The 26,494-nt window shown below is 31.2% G+C and overlaps 1 protein-coding gene across 2 annotated transcripts; it reads left to right on the plus strand.

The window, feature by feature from the left end:
* Positions 1 to 52: 52 nt before the first annotated feature.
* Positions 53 to 25,012, plus strand: LOC134681355 (protein phosphatase 1F-like). 2 transcript variants are annotated; one of them, XM_063540946.1, is made up of 7 exons: positions 53 to 357; positions 9,862 to 10,016; positions 10,971 to 11,170; positions 11,836 to 12,024; positions 12,986 to 13,129; positions 15,269 to 15,365; positions 18,823 to 25,012. In XM_063540946.1, the coding sequence occupies exons 1-7, from the start codon at positions 170 to 172 to the stop codon at positions 20,325 to 20,327; spliced, it is 2,478 nt and encodes an 825-aa protein (XP_063397016.1). In that variant the 5' UTR covers positions 53 to 169; the 3' UTR covers positions 20,328 to 25,012. The 2 variants fall into 2 exon arrangements, with proteins under 2 accessions (XP_063397016.1, XP_063397017.1); XM_063540947.1 differs by lacking the exon at positions 15,269 to 15,365 and adding an exon at positions 14,447 to 14,540 and having other exon boundaries at positions 56 to 357.
* The last annotated feature ends 1,482 nt before the right edge of the window (positions 25,013 to 26,494 follow it).

A 26,494-nucleotide genomic window follows, 5' to 3' on the forward strand; every position in this document is an offset into this window, starting at 1 on the left:
AGCACAGCACTACGTCTGGTTTTAGGTGTAGATCATCTAGATGGACATCATACTTTTCGGTATAGTGGACGAATTTCCCGCTTTTCATGACATCATCAAATCTAGTGCACAAAAACACTTGTCAACACAGGAAACCATCGATGGCGTAAACAACGAATATTGCAAATGCATGATGGAAAGTTCGTATGCGAATGACAACGAATCTTTCAAGAAATTTTTATTGGATTTTTGCACAAATGTAGTTGTAGAGACTGAAGAGAGTGAAGAACTTCCTTTCCGACTTGTGAGCCAACAGTTAACCCCAGATGAGTTGGATGCCGAGACCTTGGAATGGAGCATTCGTTATTTATCCAAACAGTAGGTTTAGTTTTTGTTACTTTTTATTATGGTCTCAGGTCCCTTCTCTCCCAATACAAATTTGCACCATCCTCACTCGCCCACACACTTTCGCATTCTATTTTTGTAACTGGAGAGCATGATTCTGCATTTAAAATCATCTCCACCGGGACCTCTGTGTTACAAGGCAGTGCGTTAACCGACTGAGCTACAGGGAAGCAGGACAAATGCCCCCACACCTAATCGCCAAACTATTTTCCCACTACACGCCCCACTTTTAAAAATAATCGCCGTTTAGGTGAAAAAGTAGGCCGATTAGGTGTGGGGCGATTTGCCAGTGGGGTGAATTGTCATGGATTCAGCTTCAGAAATACTTCCTAAAGCTCAACCTCTTACAACAGACAAAATATATATCACATTTTCTAAGGGAAGCGAATTATTAGATGGATATCGAATGTCCTCATTAAAACAAGGCAGTGTCTGCACGTACCCGCATGCGGGTATGAATAGTCAAATTGCCGTTCTAGGCTACGTGTACCCACATCCGGTTTTCTAATAAAATGCCATCGGATCGGGTATAAAACATGAAATATCTAAAATTGTCGATAATATGGAGATATCGTGTAGAACGAGTGAAAACTTACGGTATGAAAAATTATATTTTCAAATTGTATTTATTAGATAACATGGATAATGATACATAGTAAACATTGCAAAATTAAATGCACAATGATGGAAAATGAAACTGTATGTACAGTCCCTGTTACACACAGTAAAAGAAAAACATGATAGAAATTAATACTATTATAATATTTTAATGCAAATTTGAAGAATATTTTTTTTATAAATTAAAAATATACCCATATGATATTTTAAAATAATCTTTTAGTATTATGTAAAAGAGAAACAAAAATTTTAAAATATATAAAACTACTAGAATTAAAGCTTGAGTTTATAAAAATTAAAATTGAAAGAAGCAAGTAATCATGAATAATGAAACGTGAATGTAGGCTGGCAACATTTTAAATGTGCAGCTGGGTTGAAATCTGTGCCAAAACAATCATATTTGATATGAAAAATGTGTTCCAAATCTTAATTAGTTACATGAATCTTTTATAATTGGTTAAAATTGATATAATTACTTGCTTCTTTAATTTTTATAAACTCAAGCTTTAATTTAAGTAGTTTTATCAGAGACATATAATATTATATGTCTCTGGTTTTATTTTACTTTTGTTCTTTTCAAGGACTGTACAGTTTCCATCATTGTGCATTTAATTTTGCAATGTTTATCATGTTTATTATGTATCATTATTTAATAAATACAATTCGAAAATATTATTTTTTTTTCATATTCTTCACTCGTTCTACACAAAATCCCCGTATTATCGATAATTTTCGTATATATTTCACGTTTCATTCCCGATTCGATGTCATTTTATTAGAAAACCGGATGTGGGTACATGTACGTGCAGCCTAGAACGGCAATTTGACTATTCGTACCCGCATGCGGGTACGCCCAGACACTGCATTAAAACAAGGATAGAGATTTATTTTTACAAAGAAATTATTATGCTTTACCTTTTTTTTAGTTAAGAATTTTTGTGGACTTAATACTTAAGAAAAATTTGTGTGGTTAATGACAAACGAAGATTAAGTCACATTTAAAATAATTTAGGTAATTTTCTCCCAGATTCTGCTGACATGGTTGAAGAGCATTGGAAAAAAATTAAAACTATTGTCCTTTTCTTCTTCTTGTGGTATACAATATTCCATCGACAGTGATGATCACATATTGTCCTGTCTATATAATATATATACAGTGTCTTTATAATAAACATGAATAATTAAGCATACATTTGTAATATATTATGATTTGTATACACTGTATTGTTTTGTAAATTTAAGCTCAGACGGCATCAATTGGTGATTTGATGGTTGCAAATTAAGTTTAAGGAAAAAAAATCAACAGATTTTGACGAGTTGTTAATGTTTGTGTCATTTTGGTCTTATGTGGATATATAGTTGTCTCATTGGCAATAATACCACATCTTCTTTTTTTACATGTTATTTTTTTCCAACATTAAAGGTTTAATTAATCATTTGACCCCTCTGACAATTCATCATAGGAATATTTTGACTAATCAGGGTAAAATTTTAACTAATTTGATTCTTATGGTAGCCAAAAATGACATTGTGAAGCCTGACTGTAAAAGGCATTCCTACCCTTCTAAATAATTTTTGTACATTTAGTGTACATACATACTCAGAACTTCAATTTGCACCCTGTTGTTCCATTTGAAATATTAAAGGCAGCCAGGTCATTGGGTGTGGTCTTAAACTCTTTAATCAAGATGGTATTCAACATCTTCTCAACTATTAACTGATCAAATTTATATTTATGTATATTATCGGAATCTGTCTTATCAGCCCTTAAATTAAATTATCAATCTCTATAAAGTGATCAAGCTAGGGCAAAGATCAGCATTTAAAGATGACTGTTATCAATCCCTGTCTTAAACACTGTTAAGCATCCTCAGTCCATAAACATACTGCACACAAAATCTATAATACTAAAGTCCAATTTGTTAGCCATCATGATTTAAATGGAGTTGATGACAAATCAAAGAATTCATTTTAATATTTATTTGATTACAAATTACACCATTCCAGGGTCTTTTGTATTTCACATTTTATATTTAATATAACCAGGGCAGATCCAGCCATTTTATAAAGGGTGGGGGGGGGGGGGGGGTTCTTATTTATCCCAATTTTATAGTTCGTATTAAAACATGTTCAATTTTGAGTTTTACAACTTATACTTTTTTGCACTAAATTCTGACTGAGTATTCAAATTGAATTTTTTTTTCATACAAATGATACATCATATGCATGGGCAATAAAACATATGTATCAACATGATCCATGTTAAACCCTCTTGGGTATTTATGAACTGATCAGTATCATCAAGCATATTTCCGCCTACATAGATAAAATTTATAGAAAATTATCTAGATTCAAAGATAAAAAAAATGTTTTTGATGATAAACATACATGTACATGTATAAACTCAAAATTTATTAGATTATTGAGGATGTGAAATATTATTATCATATAACTCCATGGCACTTGACATGTGCATTGATTCTCAAATGTTATTCGTTTATAAATTACAACCACTAAAACTTGCATTGTATTTGAGTTCTTTAAATTTTATTGTTACACATGTACAGCCAAACCCTTAGGTTCCGATTGGAATTGGATTCGTTGACAAACAGTTAAACAAACTGTTTCCTTGTTCCTTGGCCTCTATGGAGATGTAATATTGATAAATTTGCCTTTTAATAAAAAACTAATTTTGGGTTTTGATTAATACAAAATCCATAGTGATTCTTTTTCAAGTTATAGCATATTATTTCATGCTAATTTTTAAGGGATGTATAAATGGGGTTAATTTAAATACAGAATAAAGATTGATTGATTGTTGGTTGTTTAACAATCCAGTGCCACAGAATAATTCAAGAGATATACATATAAAGAGCATGAAAAGTAAGATAGAGGGAAAAATAGAGAATAATGATGTGCTGAAATATAAAGAATATAGCGACTAAGGTTAGAAATAAATGTAGAATAGAAAAAATTTTTCTAAATACTAGTACATGTAGTTTAAGAATAAAAATATATTGAAATGATGACCCCCTAAAAAGTTAAAAAGTAAAAAAATGAAGATTATACCCCTCCCCTTTTTCCATACCCTAAGAAATTAGAATAGAAATACATTGTACATGAACATCCAGGAGATTTTTAGAGTATCATATAATATTTTGCTATGTACATGTATATATAATAAATACAAACATGTTGCTCTAGGAAAATTCCCACTAAAAATTGTATTTTGAGATTTTTATTTGACATATGTGCACAGAAATAGTTATCAAAGCCAATAATAAAACATTGCATTCATTCTTTAACAAGTGTTTAATCAACATAAAACAAATAACAGGAATATTCTGGTATTGTGTAATAAAAAATTCTGACATAGTTTTAAAAAAGAACATACATGTGATAGAATTGTATTGTTGCAGTGTTTTATTTGACAGTGTTTGACAACCATATCCATAAACAACAAAATAGGTTTACAATATTTCAATAAGACTTCAGCATTCTCCTAATATAGCAACATGTTAAGCAAACAAACAAAAAATCCATCAAAACATCTAGCATACCGGTAAAAGCAAATGAAAATGCCCATTCAGTCAGAATAAGAGCCTTGATTGTGTTAAGGGATTACAGAGCTCCGAATCTCTCTCCATGTTTTGAACCCTTGCAACAACTCTTGAAAGGGTCCATATATTATATAAGTGGCCTGTTGCAAGGAAAAAATTATGTCCCTATCCAATATACCTCGTTTCCAGTGGCAGTGTGCATATTTAATTTCTCTAACCTTCATCTCAGGCAGCCGGACTATTATCATGTTTATATCTATGGCTAATTTATTCTCATCCTGAATATGTAGGAAATATTTGCCCCTGGGCACAAGGCATTAATTAAGCAACCAGCAATCAATGTAAGTATCATTGTGTCCACTCGCACACAGTCCAATGATACAGAGCTACTAACTGAAGTCCAGTGCTAGAATATTTTTACAACATGCACAATGGTTAGAGTTGCAAAATATAGTGCTGTATAAGTTGTGCAGATTTACAAATCTTGAAAACAAAAAGGTTAGAATTTAATTTTTAATCTAGAGAAAAAAACACTTTTTTACGACCGAGTCCAAAATAAGAGACTCAATCCATCTGCCTTGAAGACAGTAATGACTATTATTTACACTTGTCGTTTTTGGAGTCCTTTATAGCTTGCTTTTTCGGTGTACATGTGAGCCAAGACTCTGTGTTGAAGGCCATACTTTGACCTATAATGGTTTACTTTTACTTATTGTAAATAGGATGGAAAGTTGTCTCATTGGCACTATGACCATAGTCACCATCTTCTTATATCTATGTAAAAATCAGAGAAACCAAAAATCAGCCTTCAAATTGACCAACTTGTATGCCCCATGTCTTGAATCTCTGAGAAAAATTTAGTCATGCCACGTCTACACTTTTTGAAGTTCTAGTCAAAGGATAAACATATTAAGCTTAAGATTGTCTTTATTACATAAAATCTCTGGTATGATAATTAAACAGAAGAAAAAAGTTCTCTCATGCTAAAAACAGATACATAATTTATTTTCCTGATCTGACAAGAAATAGATGTTTTGATGACATGATTTCTCTGTGGATACCTGATGTCGTAATTAGCATGAAGAGATTATACAATAACATTAGAAACAGATAGATCTGTTCTACACCTCATTTGTAACTGTTCATGCTGAAAGGATTTGTATGTTGTACCAGTATCTAGATAATATCATTATAAATGGGAACAGTCAAGGCGAAGTTTTCATAAGAAAAGTCTTAATTACCACTCAATTAGGATGAGTCAGCTAAATATTTTTAAAATTATTTTTTTGATGCCCCACCTATGATAGTAGAGGGTCTGTGGTCCTTTTCGTTTATTCGTCCGTCTGTGCGTCCATTCAGGTTAAAGTTTTTGGTCAAGGTAGTTATTGATGAAGCTGAAGTCCAATCAACTTGAAACTTAGTACACTTGTTGCTTATGATATGATCTTTCTAATTTTAAAGCCAAATTAGACTTTTGACCCCAATTTCACAGTCCACTAAACTTAGAAAATAAAAGTGGTAGTTTCAGGGTAAAGTTTTTGGTCAAGGTAGTTTTTGATGAAAATGAAGTCCAATCAACTTAAAACTTAATACATATATTCCCTATAGTATAATCTTTCTAATTTTAATGCCAAATAAGATTATAACCCAATTTCATGGTCCATGGAACATGGAAAAGGATAGTCCGAGTGGGACATCCGTGTACTTTGGACACATTCTTGTTTCTTGTGAAGTTTTTTTTTGGAAGATGGGTATCTGAGGTTGCTGAGATAAAAAAAACACTGTCCCTTTTTGATAATATTGACTTAAAACTTTTATCATAAGTCATAATCGGTATATAACTTAGGTCTAATGGTTATCTTTCAGTCATAAGAATTTTTTTTTGTATGTATTTATTAGAGCATAATTTCCCTACATGTATAAAAGAGAATAATAACTGAATAAGTAAATAAATTACTTATGACATCAAATATATATACAAAAAAAACGTAGTGTTTATCAGCATTTACAATCATTGATAATGCAAATCTTTATTTGATTGAAAAAAGAAATTACCATAAAAAAAATATATAATGTTAAATTTGTGAATAGAAAGTATGTTAAAGGTTCCTTTCACCTTTATTTCATAAATGATGTGGAAGAAATTGCTGATTAAAATCAATTCATCTCATCTTTCACAATTTAATTTATAGGGTTTGAATATGAATTAAATTCACATTTGAAATTACAAAAGAGAATGTAAAATATGTTTCCTTGTGGAATTTCGAAACAATGATTTAAAATCATTTTGTTCTGGTTTTAAGAGAGTCAACATTTTTTTTTAAATTGACAAGTTATATTATAATCAACTATCATTGTAAAATCGTCAGTATAGTGTCAAAATAATCTGATAAACTCATTCCTACAAGGAAGTACTCATAACAAACTTTCATATTATAACATAGACAGGAAAACAATCTTATATTTTACTTAAATAAGTGTTTTTTGGCCAAGGTTATAAAAAGGGAAAATGACAATTCACAAATTTTCTGTCTCTGAAGCATTAAATTATCATGTGGCAATTACGGAAACAAGGAAAGGAAGAGAACATGGGTAAATATCACTGGCTGCATGACACATCAACCAATCAACAATTTATAAAAGACAGCAGTGGCGGATACAGAAATTTTCATAAGTGGGAGCCCACTGACTGACCTAAGAGGGGGCCCGCTCCAGTCACGCGTCAGTGATTCCCTATTTAAGCAACCAAATTTTTTCCCTAAAAGGGGGGCCCATGCCCCCTACCCCACCTAAAACCGCCTCTGGAAAGCTAAAATTTCTTGATGTATAAAGTAGTGAGAATGCATCCATCTTTTTTCAGCTCTTAAGGAAAACACTATAAAAAGGTCCTGACTCGAATTAGGAAGGGCTGTTTGTAGGGTTAAGGGGCTGTCATCCTTAGTAAAGGCCATAATAAATAATAGGTATGTTTGCCCAAACGCTACCTACCCAGAAAAAAGCTGCCTACTCAAATTCTTTTATTGTCCTGATTTGAAGAAGTTTTTTTTTAATCAAATAGGCATGAAGACTTATAAGCATCTGATACTTCAATTTCTTTTTTTGAAAGAAAAAAATGAAAATGTCTACCTACCTACCCACTGTCTCAACCTTTGGGTAGGGTTTGAGCAAACCAAAATATTTTTAAGTGTGGCCTTACTGTCTTTGTAAAGCCTTAATTTCCAAACTTTGCAATAATACAGAAACTTAGATTTCTTTTATCTTCTGGAAAGGTTGTTTACAACAGAAAATTCCAGGCATAAATTTTAATGTGAAAAGGATCACTGCTAGTTTACATCCTTAGCTAGTAGATATATGTTAACTTGATACTATCTTAAAACATTGTACATCCTAAGCTAGTAGATATATGATAACTTGATACTATCTTAAAACATTGTTAAATTACATAATCTTTGCAGATGTCTACCATGTGTGTACATGTGGTGTTGGTATGAAACCTTGAAATTTGATTTAATTAAATCGGTGAATTAATAAGTCAAAACAAAGATACTTAATTTTACATCCAACGATAAGTTAACAACAGCTAACATTTTCTTTGAACTTATTTCTTCTAGAATTTAAAGGTTTATAGGTAAACTACCAAACAGTTTCTAATTTTGTACTAATTTCTTTATAATTAAAATTCAAAGAATGTAAGAAAATCTAAATTTGTATACTTTCCCCAAGCAGTTTGTTTTTGAGTCTGGTATCATATATTGAGAGTTTTAAGTTTTGATATTCCTGTGATATTTGATGCATTCTTCAACTTAATAGATGCTGTAGCATTAAGGAAACAACCATTTTACTTAAAGGGATGGGGGTGGGGGTTGTGGTTTTTGTCGAGCCTGCAACTTTTGTTGCAGAAAGCTCGACATAGGGATAGTGATCTAGCAGCTACGGCGGCTACGGCGGCGGCGTTAGCTAACTTCTTAAAAGCTTTATATTTTAGAAGGGCGAAGACCTGGATGCTTCATACTTTGTATATGGATGCCTCATGTTACGAACTTTCCGTCAGTCACATGTCCAATGTCCTTGACCTCATTGTCATGGTTCAGTGACTACTTGAAAAAAAAGTTAAGATTTTTCTCTCTTATTATAAGTAATTGGATAACCATATTTGGTATGTGCATACCTTGCAAGGTCCTCATGCCTGTTGGACAGTTTTCACTTGACCTCGACCTCAATTCATGGAACAGTGAACAAGGTTAAGCTTTGGTGGTCAAGTCCATATCTCAGATACTATAACTATAAGCAATAGGTCTAGTATATTTGGTGTATGGAAGGACTGTAAGGTGTACATGTCTAACTGGCAGGTGTCATCTGACCTTGATCTCATTTTCATGGTTCAGTGGTTATAGTTAAGTTTTTGTTTTTGGTCTGTTTTTCTTATACTATATGCAATACATGTAGGTCTACTTTATTTGGTGTATGGAATGATTGTAAGGTGTACATGTCTTGCTGACAGGTGTAATCTGACCTTGACCTCATTCAGTGGTCAAAGTTAAGTTTTTGTCTATTTTTCTAATACTTTATGCATTAGTCTACTATATTTGGTGTATGAAAATATTTTATGATCTATATGTCTGTTACGCAGGTTTTATTTGACCTTGACCTCATTTTCACGGTTCATTGCTAAGGGTTAAATGTTTGTGTTTTGGTCTGTTTTTCTTAATTTATAAGCAATAAGTCAACCATATTTGTTGTATTGAAGAATTGTTAGCTGTAAATGTCTGCCTCAGGCATGGTTCATCTGACCTTGACCTCATTTTCATGGTTCAATGATCAATGTTTCGTTTTCTTTGGTTAATGTTGAGTTTATTTGACTGTTGTAATAAAGCTATATATTTAGGTCTATCAACATAATATCAATGATTAGTAAAGAAGCGAGACATTTCAGCGTGTGCACTCTTGTTATTCTTAATTAAAAAAATATTCTGATCCCCAATTTCCCAGTTTGATGAAAAAATATATTCTGGTCAAGCAGATGACAATTTTTGTTCATTCTGAATGCAAATAACCCCCATACCTAAATTATTATTTAAGTGAGAAATTTTGAAAAAAAAAATCTGATTGCATGATTGCATTTAAAATTCAATTATTTTCTGATCATGAAAAAAAACATACCCTCCCCTTAAAGTTAATTGGTTGCTTCCTAAGATAATTCCTGGATGTGAGCTATACTAGAGTAATACTTGTAAGCCTATAACAACATTGTACTTTGTTGAACAAATGAATTTCAGTGGTGGATCTTTTTATATTTCAGCCACTGTCCGCCCACTTTGACCGCAGCAATATCCCGATCAGTCCTCAACCTTGTACGGAATATAGATGTCAGTGAACTTCAGGAATCAAAGACAGAAGCATGTGAAGTGGTGAAGGATGACGGGTCAGATATTATAGCAGAGGAAAGGGAAATAGGTTCGTTTATCATCTAGACAAAAATAATACATTTGTTTCCGCTATCCCTGCCTACCCTAACACTTTTGATGCTATTTTAAAGCTCTGTTAAAGTCTGACTGATTCCCTAGTAGTAACCAGGTAAAAAATGTTTGTAAAAAAAAATGATATTGCCTACCTTCCTACTCTTATTTGATTCAACAGGTTAGTGGAAACACATGTATTATTTTTTTGGCATATATATATATCCGTTTTGTTTTTTTCAGTTATATATTTTGAATGATAGAGAATGGGATAGAATGTGGCACTCTCAGAATATTGTGCCGAGGGTTAAATTAATTTTTTTTGAAAATTTAAAGATGTTAATCTTGGAAGTGTAAAAATTGAGAAAAACACTACTTAATGTCTGGAGAAAAATTAATATCATGTACATGTAGGCCTGTATAAAATTAAAAATAAGGAGATAGCATGATTACCAAACAGACAACTATCCACTTAGGCACTAGCTTTCATATGATTTAAGTAATTATAGGCAACCTTACAGCCTATTACAATAAGAAAACAGTTTCCTGACACAGGACATGCATATGCTATTGATATTGTGACTTGAAAAAGCTTTTTCATATATAAGAAAACAGCTTGAACTTTGTATCTAAGACACAAACATACTACGGTAACAACAGAGATTGCAAACTGTGTACATGGTGTTCCACTGTATCCAATCCAAAAGGAAACTTAAATATTCAATAGTAAGACATAACAATTTTTGGTTCTTCAGATACTCCAATATACACAGATACATTAATGAAGAAAAAACGATATTCCCCCAAAAAAATAAATTGAAAAATTGAAAATCGTCTATAGTTATTAAGTGTATAATCCGCACCCCTTGTAGAAACTACATGTTTACGGTAAAAAAGTGTGGAATATACACGACCAAATACGGTATAACATGAATTTTATTTTATTTTACAGTTTTAGATGCCAATAAAGTTTGTAATGTTGTCATAGACTGTGTACATGATATTTGTAAATTGTGGAAAGATGAATTGCCAGAGTTATGTCCCCCTAAACAGTTGTTATATGCATGCACACATGAAATCAAGAATACTCGACGGAAGATGGAAGATCGACACGTCTTACTACCGGACCTCAATACATTGTTTGATTTAAAAGTAGGTGGTCATTACTATATATATGAATAGATATAAGAAGATGTGGTATGAGTGCCAGTGAGACAAATTTCCATCCAAGTTATAATTTGTAAAAGTTAACCAGTATAGGTCAAAGTATGGTCTTTCACACAAAGCCTTTGCTCACACAAAACATGCAAGCTATAAAAGGCCCCAAAAATAACAAGTTTAAAACTATTTTCAAACCGGAAAAACCAATGGTCTCTAATCTATATAAAAAACAAGAAACATTTATGAACAACATCAACAAACAACAACCACTGAACATAAGGTTCCTGACTGTAAAAGCCTGCAAGACAGTATTTATTAAAAAAAATATTGGAAGGTTAGGTTTTTTGGTAACTAAAATCTGAAAAACCACAATGGTATGAAACAAGAAAACTAATGGCATCATTAATGTAAAAAAAACAATGAATTAAATAAAAATATGTTATACAGCAACAAGTGACAACCACTGAATCAGAGGCTCCTGACTTGGCAAAAAAAATAAAAATAAGGAGAACAAAAAATCTCAAAAATAGAATTAGAATACAATATAAACAAACATTTTACATAAAATACAAAATTGCAACTAACATACCTGTAAATTAAAATTTTTGAAGCTTTTGAAATAGATATTACTACCATTGTATTTATATTATTTCCAGCATAATGAATGCCAGTCTTTCTTTGCCGTGTTTGATGGCCATGCTGGTCTTGAGGCTGCTAACTATGCTGCTGCACATGTACCTTACCATTTTGTTCAGAACAGTGCATTCCCCAAAGATCCAGCGGGAGCTATGAAAGCTGCATTCAAATCAACCGATGAGAAATTTATTGTCAAAGCAGTTAGAGAGGTAACCTTTTAGAATATTTAAATCTATTGGTGGGATAATAATGATCTAATTTGATTCTTTAATGATGGTCTGGATGGGGTTTATAGAATAGAGAATGATGGGTTAAAAGTGCAGAATACATTTTTCTTTTGTAAATTGGGAAAATATAAAGAATAGAACAAATTAGAAAAGAAAGAAGAATATAGAATAATGGGGTGCTAAAATGTAAACAATTGAAAATAATGGCCAAAATAAATAAATAATAAAGAGAGAATAATGGTTAAAAAAATTAAAAGATAAAAAAAATAATATATTATTAATTGACAAAAAAAAAACATGGTTTCAAAAAGTTGGAATTTTGAAATTTTTGCACAATGTGAAAAAACAACATGAATTATTTTTTCTATGCAATGTTTGTGAAAAAACAACATGAATTATTTTTTATATGAATGTTTGTGAAAAATCAACATGAATTATTTTTTATATGAATGTAACAGTTGTTTTCATTAAATGTTTTAAAAAAGGAAAGAATATTCTTTGTTATAGTAAATGAATAAGAGAAATAACATTTTTTCTATTTTCTCTGCAAAAGGCTGGTGGTTTTATCAGGGCAATTGGTCTTCCTTCATCAATAAAAACTGATCGCAATTCAATGATTAGAAAACAGTGGTAAAAGTTGCCTTAAGGTGGTACCCAACACTTGCACTAAAACTAATTTGGCTCGTTTAATTTTCATAAAATTTTGTGAAAGTACTTACTTTGACCCTTTAACAAAAATATAAAAATTTCAAAACTTTTAAACAAATTACACTGGTTATATAGCAGTTTGACAAACACCAATTTTAATCATTAAGAAGCTTATTATTCCTTTTACAACACAATGTAACTTAAATGTTTAGCTGATTTTACAGAGTTATCTCCCTGTAGTGTTAGGTACCACCTTAAACACCAACAATTAATCATTTTATTTTTTATATTCTAGAGGATAAAGAGTGGATCTACTGGAGTTTTAGCTTTTATAGATGAAAGTAAACTACATATATCCTGGGTCGGTGATTCTCAAGCTGTTCTTGTGAAGAATGGACGACCAGTCACAGTTATGGATCCACATAAACCAGAAAGAGAGGTAATGTTTAGTGGATACGATATAAGAGTTGTGTAAAATACTGTTAACCAACTAGTATTTAATTATTTTTGGAAATAGTTATCAAAATCACAATTATGAATAAAAAGATTATTACTTTAAACAGTTGACAAAACATTGCGAATTATTAATTTAAATAGCCTAGCTAAGAATAAGTTGGTTTACAGTATAGTCTTATATACAGGAAGTTGTATGAAGAATGTTGAATAGATACATCCAAACTTAACAGAGGTTCATTTCATATGTTTTGTTCATACATCCTGGACTTTTAGTAACCTTGTTGTGGTCAACATATTGACTATAATTTTGACTACCACTGGCCTTAACTTTATGCAAGTTTACTGAATGAGGTTTTTAAAACAACCACTTTTTGTTTTGCGAAGTCAAACACTTTATTGTTACAATGAATTATTAATTTCCTACATTAGTGTAGAAAACTGGAAATTTAATTATTTTATTAAAGATGTCAGTTCAATATCCTCAGTTTCACTGATTCTACTTTTGCTTGAAAGGATTTTTATACACCTGCCTTAAAATAAAATGGGGTATACTGTTTAACCTCTGCCTGTAGGTCCCTCCATCCATCCACCCATCCATTAGTCCTCTTTGTCCCTCTCATTGATATTTTTCTATGCATCTTTCTAAGGAACTGGATTACAAGGATTTCTGAATTTGGTGTCAGGGTTTAAATGAATCAGCTATACTGTATGATGCATTTTCCGATTCATCACTCAACAACTTCCTGTTTACCGTCAAGAATTTGGGCAGGGGTATCATAAGTGAGCAGTAGCTAACAGTTACACTTGTTTTCAATTTTTGCACAGTTTATAGAGTATTTAGATAAGCTAACTTTTGATTTGAACAATTTCTAGATACTTCCTTTAAGAGTTACAGGGCTAGAATTGTTATAAATTTTCTTATTTTCAATTTATTTTATGGTACTATGGATTTGTTTATTTTGTGAATTGAAAAAATAAACTTTTTTTCATGCATTTTGAATTTTGTGATTTCACCAAAATATGCATACTTGCCTAAAGTGTAAACTGACGATCATTTAAATTTTTAGATATCTCATACACAGTTTACTCAAATTTGCACCATTTATTTGGTTCATCATGAAATTTCAAAAAGGTTTATTCTATTCATAAACAACTCAATCTGTCCATACTACTTGAGCTTCTGTTAAATTTATTTAATCGTTTGGCAACAAACATAAAAATGGTATCAGAATGAACAAAGTATTTATCTCACTATAAAGAACAATAGAATGATCTGTTTGATATTAACGATGTATTTTAGGATGAACAAGCTCGTATTGAAGCTTTAGGAGGCTGTATACTGTTCATGGGTACATGGAGAGTTAATGGAAATTTATCTGTATCCCGAGCTATAGGTAACTCTTAACTTATATTCCATTGTGAAAATCATTTGATGCAGATTCTGCGAATGATCTGCATCAAGGTGATGTTTATATTTGTATAATGAGAAATTTTGACAGTAACTATAGATTATTTAAAGAAATTCAATTGGTTTTAATACTGTTATTAATTTTCATGGATTGAGGAAAAATTGTTTTTTCATTGCTGATAGATTTTGTGATTTAGCCAAAAATTCCAATCAAGCCTAAAAAAAGGTTTGTACTTTTTAGTTTAAAAATTTAAACTTTTGAACTAAAAAGAAATCAACAGAAATGGGTATTTCAAGTATAATAATGAATCCACGGTATGTCTTCGATTGTCTGAACAAAAATCAAAGCAGGATTATAGAAAAATGCTTGTCAAATTTCTCATCATACATAAATAATGTTGGGTTAAAGTTTTCTGAACTTAACTTTATAGTAATACCTGCAAGACCAGGTACGCACTAGAGATAGATATCCTTAAAAAAATAACATTTGGAAATGAACAACTAAATTTTTGCAGTTTAGACAAAAAATGATACTTATGAGCTCCAAATTCGAAACAAATTAAAAATAACAATTCTGGTTAGCTTTTTTGAATATTGAACATGTTAAATTACTTTTGCTTTATAAGTTTGAAGTTCAGAAAATTTTCACTTTGAAAATATGATCCTTAAAAATCTTCAATTATGTATGATATTTAATTACGAAATTTCTTCCAGGATGAGCGTGTTAGAATACAAAATCTTGGTGGTTATGTTTTAAACATGGGTGGAGTCTGGCGAGTTAACGGCATGTTGTCCGTGTCAAGAGCCATAGGTATAATGGATGCTGGTTTAGGATTTATATTGCTTGCATTATTACCCCCAGCAAAGCGTTTTAAATTGAGATTGCTTGCACTTAGATTTTCTCATATTAAGCCATTCTAAACCATATCTATCATGTCTTATGTTCGCACATGGGGATTGCATGTTTATATAAAAAAAAATCTAAATAACTATTTTATATTTCATGTTTTTCTTTTTGTATAAGCACAAATGTATCAGACATTTCAAATTTTGCAAAGGACTTTTGGTAGTTTATTATTTAGCCGTACTCATAATTGAACAGTTTAATTATAAGATTTTGACACACAAAAAAAATGAAAATAGTCTGCAAATATAAAAACTCCTAAATCATAAAATAAAATTAATACCTGAATAAAATTTCCACTAGCATGACAAAAGATTTTTGATTTAAAAAAAAAATAAGAATGGTTGATAAATACTTTATGCCAATACATTCTACTACAAAAGTCTTGGTATTTTAAACAAACTAGCCAAAGTTTCCATGGGACAACATGCAAAATCAGTACTAAATTGTGATAAAAAAAAAACAACCATAAAAATATTTGGTAAACATGGGATAAATTAATCATGTAGCTGGTTAAAAATCCACCACATATGTAATTCATTTACAATGATCCTTATCATGTTTTTGTGAACCATAGACCCAAATTGTCAAAAATATATCACAAGGACCTAAGAGGTACCTTTCCTGAGCAAATGAGTCTCATGCACACTAAAATTGATACCAAATGTTGGTTTTACATCGTCAGTGTTTGTGTGTGTTTCCATGTGATTGTTTTGAGAAATATTTTGTTTGTGTATGATTTGAAGACCCTGAGGCATGCTTTAGTATTTATTATTAATCTTTATCAAGTTATTCACAGTACATTTTCAACCAAATTGTTCTCCTTCTTTTATAACAGTTACACATTTGTTACATGCACATTTAGATAAAATCAAATATGTAGTGATGAATGATTTTAAAATATGCACATTTATTCAAATATTCTCTAATGTTGATAAGTTTTGATTGTTACGCAAATGGAAATGTTTGTACTTTTTCCATGACAACATGAGTTAGCTTCTGGGAATTAAATCCCTTTATAGACTTTTTTTTTTTATCAAATTTCTTTTTTGATATTACTTTTTTCTCTAACATCTATCTATTTGCATAGACTGTTATATGTGTTAAGATTAATCTTGAAAAAGTCAGAGGATACTAAGGAGACAATACTGTAAATTCAGAAATTATTGCGATTTTGTCATTTTAGACTTGAATGCGATTTTGATTTTTACCATTTTGAATAAAATCCTGTTTTATTCATATAAAATATTTCAAAATGCGAGTTTGAATTATTGCGTTTACAACACTGTCGCATTTTTCGCAATAATAAAAACCTCGCAATAATATCTGAATTTACAATAACACATCACAAATAGGAAAAAAACCAGATATCACTAAGATTGATAAAAGAAGAAACAACAAATCTGAAACTTTATAATAGACAAAGAAAACTAAGGATTGAGTAACACAAACTCAATGGGAGTGAACTCAAGTGCTGTTGAATGCTAACCAGCAGTTCATCCTTTTCATTACCCATGTTGTTCGAAAATCTAATCAATTTGAGCATCTGATTTGGCTTCAAAGTCAAACCATAAATTTAAACCGGCCACATCCTGTATATATGTGCCTGTCCCAAGTTAGGAGCCTGTAATTCAGTGGTTGTAGTTGGTTGATATGTTACATATTTGTTTTTCGTTCATTTTTTAGCCATTAGTTTTCTCGTTTCAATTATTTTACATTTGTCATTTTGGGGCCTAAAATTTTATAGCTGACTCTGCTGTATGGGCTTAGCTCATTTTTAAAGAATGAACAGTGACCTATAACTGTTAATTTCTGTGTTATTTGGTCTCATGTGAAGAGTTGTCTCATTGGCAATCATACCACATCATCTTTTTTATAAACATAGTTCACACTTTGTAGCTGATCTAATGCTCACAATTGTTTATGTCTAATATGTTAATATTTGTTATGTAATGTCATAATAACTTAATTCTTGTGATTTGAAAGTTGTCCTTTTAAAATTGCTTTCAAAACTTCTTGTGTCATTTGGCTAAATGTTGGGATTTTTATGCAAATATATACTAACTGAGCATAATATTTTATATATTCAAGCAATAACAACATTTCCATTTCATATTTCTCTTTTATTTGATTTTGGTTACTTTATATATATATATTAAGTCTTTACAAACTAAAAGTATTTTTTTAGACTATAATGTGTTCATATGCTGTCCTTTTCGTGTGTTTTGCACAACCATTGTGTGCTTTCTTTATGCTGTCATAAAGCATAGTCGACCTTTTTCGTGTGGTCATAGTAATTAATCTAGAGTATGAAAAACAATATTACTTTATGATTAAATATTTATCTATTATAATCTGGGAACAAACAGTAACAAATGGCAAACATTACAGTCAATTTGTTTAGTATAAAAAAAAAAGCATTAGACTGACTTGTGTGTCTGTTAATATTTTACTTAGAATTTTAATGTGTATGTATATCGATCAGATATTATATTTGGAAATTTGAAAATTGTCATGAGGGGTTAATTTTTGAGCAAATTTCATGATAAATATAAAAAAGCAACAGTTTTCCTCATCCAAATGTATTGAAACTTGTACACTATGCTAATTACCACATGATACAGAACAAGTTTAAAGTAGGGTGGCGTCATATTTACTGATCTTGAGTTATGCTACTTCATAAACATAAAAAAATTGCTGAATTTTTCGTTTCTGTTCTTAAACCTCAGTTTGCCTCAACCAAATGTTATGAAACTCATACACACTACTTATTACCAAAAAATACAGATCAAGTTTGAATGTTGGTTTAGTCACTTTAACCTTTCTCTAGTAACACGTACGTACCCCTTTATAATTGGATAAAAATGGGAAGAATTTTGTTTTTTGTTCTGCAACCTATTTTGCCCGAACCAAACATAATACCTATACACAATACTTATAACAACAAAACTCAGATCAAGTACAAATTTGGGTAGAGACACTTTTATCATTCCTGAATTATGTACCTTTATATTGTTGTATGCAAGCAGGGTGATCATCTGCATTCATGGGAACACATTCTCTATATATTTTATTTTTCAGATATTTCACCAAAATCAGCTTTGAAACTTACACATGAGGGTCTGGAAGAGAGTCCTTCATTTCTTTATTCATTAACTTTTTAACCACTTTTCTCTATAAATTATTCATTTTACCCTTTTATTTTATTCTTTACATTTCAGTGCCCCCCTTTATTATTTTGGCTTATTTTTCTCTATTCTTTATATTTTTTGCCTTTTATTCAGTGCTTTTATATACCCATAGTCCTCTTTATTGTAAAATCATCTGGACCCTCATACATGTACCTGTTAATTTTATTTTTCAGGAGATTTAGCTCAGAAAAAATTCATCAGCAGTGATGCAGACGTGACCACTCTCGATTTAGACGGGACTGAAGAGTATCTAATTTTAGCATGCGATGGATTATGGGATGTCGTCAATTTCGATAAGGTGGTTGAAATCGTATATGAATATGTTCAGTCGGTCAACGGACAGTTGAGTGGGTTAGCGAAACATCTTGTCTTGACGGCAAAAGATCTAGGATCAAGTGATAATATAACTGTAACTGTTGTTTTCTTTAAGCCTGATATTAGTCCGCCACAAATACCTCAATTGTTTAATTTCGGCACATCCCAATCTCAGGGAGAAGCTGATTCAAATGATAATGCCAGTCCCAGTTCAGATAGTAAGCGAAATCACTCAGATAAGTCTAAAAGTTTTAACAACCAATCAGATAGCACCTCAGGGAAAGCACCACAAGACAGTAACGAGACCTTTGATATGGACCAATCAGAATTTATATCTACTGACTTTTATGCTGGTTCTCTTCTAAAGAAACCAGTATTAATGAGAAAGGAACCAGTATTTATCATCGATAGTACTATGGACAAACAAAGGCCACCATATGTCCCGTCACCAATGAAATTAGAGTCCCAGCATAGTACGATAATGGGATTTCGACAACAGTTTGAAACTATTTCTGTAACAGATTTGAGAGATCATATAGTTGGATCACCATTGAAAAATCCCCAAAAAATGGATGTCACCAGTACTGAAGTAGAGGTTTTACATGTGCCCTCTAAAGTAGAAGTAGAAGTTACACATTTGCCCTCAAAAGTAAACAATAATCATTATACCAGGTCAGAAAACCATGATCCCAAGGAAAATGTATTCGATTCTGAACATAGCTCACTACACTCAGGGTATACTGTGACCTCGAAGCATTCTGAACCATATTTTAACAAATCTATCTTTTCTCCAAAGAAAAATCATCATAGCCACAGAAGAAGAAAGAAAGACCATGAACACCATGAATCTTCACAATTTAGTAAACGTAGCAGACGACAAAGAGAGTTATCTCCCATTATCTGGAATTTTACTGGAATCACAAAGCCTACTGTTCACAATTATAAAATGAATTATGGGAAAACATCAACATTTTCCACTCCAAGATACTCACTGCATTCTCAGTTAAGCGAAACACCAATAACTGTACGCAAATCTTTACCTGACCTTTCAGGAATTGATAAATACAAGTCACCAAGGTCGTTTCAAGATTTCCGTCAAACAGATTCTGGGAATTATTCATTGAGTCAATTTATGGACATAAGCCCTAGTCGAACAGTTGCCCATGTATCCAAATCAGATACATCTCTTCAAAAGCTGCCTAAAATTAAAGTCAATGGCGCTCAATCTAATCCACATTCCAGCACCAAGTTCACATCTACCTGGAAACCTAAAAGACACGGGAAAATGATCAGCGGAAATATGTCTGAAGCGCCACCTACACCTTTAGATAATCGTAGACTTCTACAGGACAGACAAAACTAATTAAAGAAGAACACAACAAAAGCATGTAAATTCTTTGATCAGGATGCTGTGTTGTAATTTGAGTACCTTTATTTTATTTTACTGAATTAATTCTGAAAAAATTGCTGTGGGACTATGTTGAAGTTTTTCCACATTTTAGTGATATTTAATTTTTTACCACTAAATGTACTGGTCATCAGATGGTCAAGTCACATTATTATGGTATTTACTTTATTTGGTACATAAACACATATACATGCAATTTGATTTTGATGTGATTTGAAATTTGAAGTATACTGTAGATATTTTTCAGATATTGGTGTATCAAATTTTTCTGAGTGGGGTCGAAGTGTGCATCAAACATGTCAAACTTGAAGTACACCTTTAAAATTTATAGTTGATGTATGCAATCTATTCATATGGAAAGGGGGGGGGAATTCTGTACTTTGCATGTGATCCAATAATCCAGTAAGAATTGTATTAGATGTTTGAAAGAACTTCATTTTATATCTATAAACATTCAGTTAATTTATGCAAGTCTTGTTTAGTAGATGTTATTATTTAGTTATCTTTTTTACCTTTTTTGCTGGTAAAGATTAAATCATTTTTATCAAAATGAGAGGAAAATAGATTTGAAAAATGAAATGATTTTTTTTTTATAATAAAATATTTCTGTACCTGTAGTTCACTATATATTGATATGAAATTTCAAAAGCATTAAAGAAGTGTTCATAATTTGATAGTTTAATGTAATGGAATATTAAGTTTCATGTATAATTAGTATTTATTCTGCATACCAAATCATTGTAAAATTTCAATTTTAATGTCAAATTACCAAAGATTTGAAGGTTACTTATTTTTTCAACATGTTTATATAACAGGGTGGGAAAAACCCCAGTTTTGACAATACTTTATATAAGCAGTAAATTTGTATGAGTATGGCATGGTTACCAGTTCTAGAGTTTGAGATAAGAGATTTTACACTTTCATTCAGGGAAAAAAAGCCATTGTGAACCATGACCCTTGGCAGAAAACTAGTCCCTCAATATAAGATATGCATAATGCTTTTTAACTCTAGATATTTCAGTATTTCTTTAAATCAGATAATTTGTTAAACAATAGCTAGAAACAGCTTTATTTCAATTTATTAATATTTGCATTTGAAGTGAAAAATATTCTTTCATCCATAAGTGTTATTGTATTAAACTTTCATCATGTGCCATAGATATTTGAAGAATATTTGTTCATTTTTGTACTACAATCATAAATGGATTACTAAAAAAGTTCTTGTAAGAATTTTAAATGTGGCAATTATATTCTATTTAATGGAATCAATGCCCATTGTAGTCTTATTTTTGGTGTTTTTCATGGGTGCCAAATTTAGCATCATAGGATGAAAAATGAAATGCTCTTATATTGATATTTTAGCATGTTTATAATATATTAGTGGCCAGCTATTTTAATGACGATTTCAACAATGTTGCTCATGCTGCAGGCCCGTAGCCAGGAATTTCCAAAGGGGTTCGTTGGACTCACAAAATCGACTTTAACAGTCACAGTTCGAACAGAACATTGACTTTAACAGTGCTTATTTGTTTTCAAGGGGGGATCATCCGAACCCCCTGGCTACGGGTATGTGCTGGTGGGGAAAGGTTCTTTTTTCAACCATCAACATCAGAATCAATCACAATTTTTTGTTTACTTCTAATTAGTACCAATACAGCCAATGTACTCATGAAACCCCATTTATATTTTGGTATACAGTGTCATTAGTATATTTTCCTTTGAGCTACACATGGTAAATGAGCCCATTTTATCCTATAAATGACTAAGTATGATCTATAAATACTACAGATTTTGATACTGATCTATTGTCTTATAACCATCAATCTTTAAGTTGAAGAGTATGATGATCTCTAGAAATTAAATTTGGAAACTTTTCTGTTGGGCTGCTGTCTTGAGTATTTAGTATCTCATGGTAACCATTCACAAGTAGCAGTGTTTCAGTCAATTAATTGCCTTTTCAAATAGATGGAATATTTCCAGTTTTACCTAAACAAAGCAGTTTAAGACATATCTCCTTGATAACGGTACATGTTTTAGTGTACACTCTACACATATATGTGTACCTATAAAGTCAATTTTTTTTTACAGTTCATGTAGACGTACAAATTGAACATTAAGTTGTACAAATCAAACAAATCTGATATTTGAAGTGGTCGAAGAACCAGACTTTAATGTATAGCATGTAAAGAATCATAATTTTTGTGTATGTGTTTCAAGAATCATAATTTTTGTGTATGTGTTTCAAGAATCATGATTTTTGTGTATATTAGGTTTCAATAATCTTGATTTTTGTGTTTAGTGGGACTACAGAATCATGGTTTTTGTGTATAGTGTGTACAGAATCATGGTTTTTGTGTATAGTGTGTACAGAATCATGGTTTTTGAGTATAGTGTGTACAGAATCATGATTTTTGTGTATAGTGTAAAGAACCATTGATTTCTATGTTTAGGCCAGATATGTGTTATTTTTACTGTAAATGTACAAATGTAAACATCTGTCAATTATTATTACTATTTTTGTGTATTCATTATCAGGTATAAATATTTATGTGTAAAAATATATGTGACATATGTTCATTTGGTGCAATTTTTTATTTTCTCATATACATGCAATGGTTTTATAAGTTTGGTTTATTGTATGGGATTTTAGTGTTTTTGTTAGGGATAAGGTTATATTTATGTTCAGCCTGCAAATTTCATGAATTTCCTAGATATTAAACAGGCTCCGAGTGTTTTCCTCAAAGGTTTTTGCATTTGAGTCGGTCTACAAGCATTATTTAAACCCAATCTTTAAGTTCCCTATTAGTTCTTTAATTCAATCCCCCTTTCTTCAAATACAATTCTAGGGCAACGCTGGCACAGCCAGGATTGCTGTGTTATAACTCGGGAGGCTTGAAGTACTTGTTCACTTTTAGTTTTATCTGTGTTATATACCATATAGTACCTATACCTGTACTAAGTACACATGTACTATGTGATTATTTTTGTTAAAATGGTGTAAGCCCATTTGTTTTGTTTTTGAGAGATTTTGATGAAAAAAGCCTGCTTATGGGTACAGGAAACTGTATTTAGTTTGTCATAATTGCTTATTTTATTGAAAGCATATGATTTCAATTCATTAGCTTTGGGATTTTTTTCCTTTTAACAAATTTAGAAGATTTCTAGGAGCCTGTTGAACATGATATAGGCCTATACAAAAACATGTCTATAATATAATCTAGCTTTTTTGGTGTAAATATTGTTTAGCCTTTGATGGCTGGAGAGAGAATGGGCAAGACAACTGGAGGGCAACCCTGTATACGCAGGGCGTCCACTTCAGAAATTTGCCAACCAAACACTTGCCAAGCATAGGTTCTTCCGTTTTTTGTATATTATTATTTTTACATACCAATGTATATTTAAGCATATTGTCTCTGTTTAAATTATAAGATAAAAAAAACTTGATATTTTTTATATTGCAAATGTTTTGTAATTAATGAGCGAAAAATTTACCATAGAAACTATACTGTAAATTCGGATATTATTGTGTGTATTTATTATTTTTTTTAAGATTTTTGAAGAATGGACTAAGAGGGAGAATAATTAGTCACAATAATAAAAACATCACAACAGTAATGATGGTACAAAATAATGCAAAAAATATACTTAGTTGAGGTATTGATTACCCAAGATTAACAGTTATTTTTTTTACCTATAATTGTTTTCCGTTTTTTTGTAGCTAGTTTTTTTACTGTCAAGTTCAAGTATGTCCCTTTGTTGTTTGAGATTTGTATCAATCATTCAATAGAAATATACAAGTCCCTGTCTAATACGGTCACTATAATTTGTATTTGATTTAAATATGGTCAACACATTTTTTTACTGTCCTCAAATATTGATTATCTATGTAGCAAAGTAAGATCAGAAATTTAAGTAGGTGAGGCATAATAACCTTTACTGTAAACAGGGAAATTTGGGCTGTAAAAGTTGCGTGTAAAACTGCACTGAATAGCTCACGAGACATAAAATGAAATTAGCAAAACTGTATTAAATAATTACATTGTACCACCCAGAAATCACAAATTTTAAGTGGTGCCACTTTCTTCTTATATTTAAGCATGTTTACATAAATAATCTAAGAAGTGTACAGGTTAGATATATAGCTCTTTATTGTCATCATGTATTTAAAAAAAAATATAGTCCCCTAGTTTGATACGTTTTAAATGAATGAAGACAATTATAGTGCTCAGATTTACTGCTGTGGATTCATCAATATTTGTTGGGTACCAATTTTTTTCGTGGCTAAAGGTGAATAACAAATTTTCTAAAGGCTTTGTATGCAAAAATTGGCAAATCACGAAATCAAATATCATAGAAAATGAAGTTTTTCTTAATCCACAAAAAGTTGGTACTCACAAAAATTAATAAATCCACAGTTATCAAAATACTGGATTTGGTGTTTCCAGCACAGAGTTTAACGACTGAATATCACCTGTGTTGATGACCGTATAAGACAGTGACTTGTATAAGTTAGTAGGTTATTTTTATACCTAAGTTATTGTTAAGATCACTTTATGATCGGTTATATTATTGTTGCATTTATTATACATAATACTCCTACATTATCCAAGTTTTGTATCAGGAATAAACTATCACAAATATTTTGAAGTTTTTTTTATGTGCTGAGCAGCATAGGGCCATAAAAATCATTGATGTTCATACTATTCACCAATAAAACTGAGAATGGAAATTGGGAATGTGTCAAAGAGACATCAACTCCACAGCAGATAACAAATGTAGTTAAACTATTGTTTATATTATATTATATTATTATTATTATATTATCTAAGAAACTGACCTTATTAGGAAAATTGAACATTGACCAATGAACCATAAAAAGAAGGTCAAGATCAGATGAACCATGTCAGACAAAATAAACACTATGCAATCATTCAATACACCAAATATGTTGACCTATTGCTTATAGTATCTGAAAAACCATGAAAACATAACATTGAGTACTCATCCATGAAAGGAGGTCAAGGTTGTGTATATACATACCCTGTTTAAATATTTCAAGGATCCCAAATACAGTTACCAACTAACTTAGGAAGAATTGAATATTTACCAATGTTACATAAAAATGAGGTCAAGGTCAGATTAACCCTTCCAAGCAACATGAACACCATGCAATCATTCACTACACTGAATATAGTTGACTTATTCCTTATAGTATCTGAGAGATGAAAATAACCATAAAAAAACTTAACCAAGAAATGAGGTCAAGGTCAAATGAACCCTGCAGCTGTCTAATGAACATGTAAACATAGCTAGGATCCCAAATACAAAATACAGTTAATTCTATTACTCATTATTAAAGAAGTATTTCACATGATAGTGAGTCAATGACAATAGACATAAGACAGACTGAAACCTCATAACATAAGGTATCTGCATACAAAGTATGAAGCATCCAGGTTTTCTTGCTATTGAAATGTATAAAGTTTATACAAATATTTAATACCACTGCCTTTACCTGATTGTTTTCCTTATTCTACATTGAAAGACAATAACAGGATTACAAATCATCACAAAATCATTTGAAGAGGGCTAATCGTGAAGTAAAAAAATATTTATGAACAAGAATGTGACCCCAGTACACGAATGCCCCACTTGCACTATCATTTTCTATGTTCAATGGACCGTGAAATTGGGGTAAACCCTCTAATTTGGCATTAAAATTTGAAAGATCATATCATAGGGAACATGTGTACAAAGTTTGAAGTCAAAAACTACCTTGACCAAAAACCTGAAGCGGGACAAACAGACGAACGGAGGCACAGACCAGAAAACATAATGCCCCTCTACTATCGTAGGTGGGGCATAAAAATATGTTGGTTTCCAGTATTGCAATTCTGGCAAGCTTCTTTGATACAGTAGAATATTAATACTCAATTAATCAGTCTGCACCAAAAACTTTTTCAACTACTAGTCCGAAGACCAATATTCTGATATTTTTCTTATTTGGCCAAACAAAATTTTGCAAAAACTTACTAGTCCGAATGAAATTTTACTAGTCTGGGGCATCGGACTAGTGGCCAACCGTGCAGACTGTAAATTTAAAATATCACAGAAACTTGCAC

Source organism: Mytilus trossulus, chromosome 8 (genome assembly GCF_036588685.1).
Source record: "Mytilus trossulus isolate FHL-02 chromosome 8, PNRI_Mtr1.1.1.hap1, whole genome shotgun sequence".
NCBI classification, from domain to species: Eukaryota; Metazoa; Mollusca; class Bivalvia; order Mytilida; family Mytilidae; genus Mytilus; species Mytilus trossulus.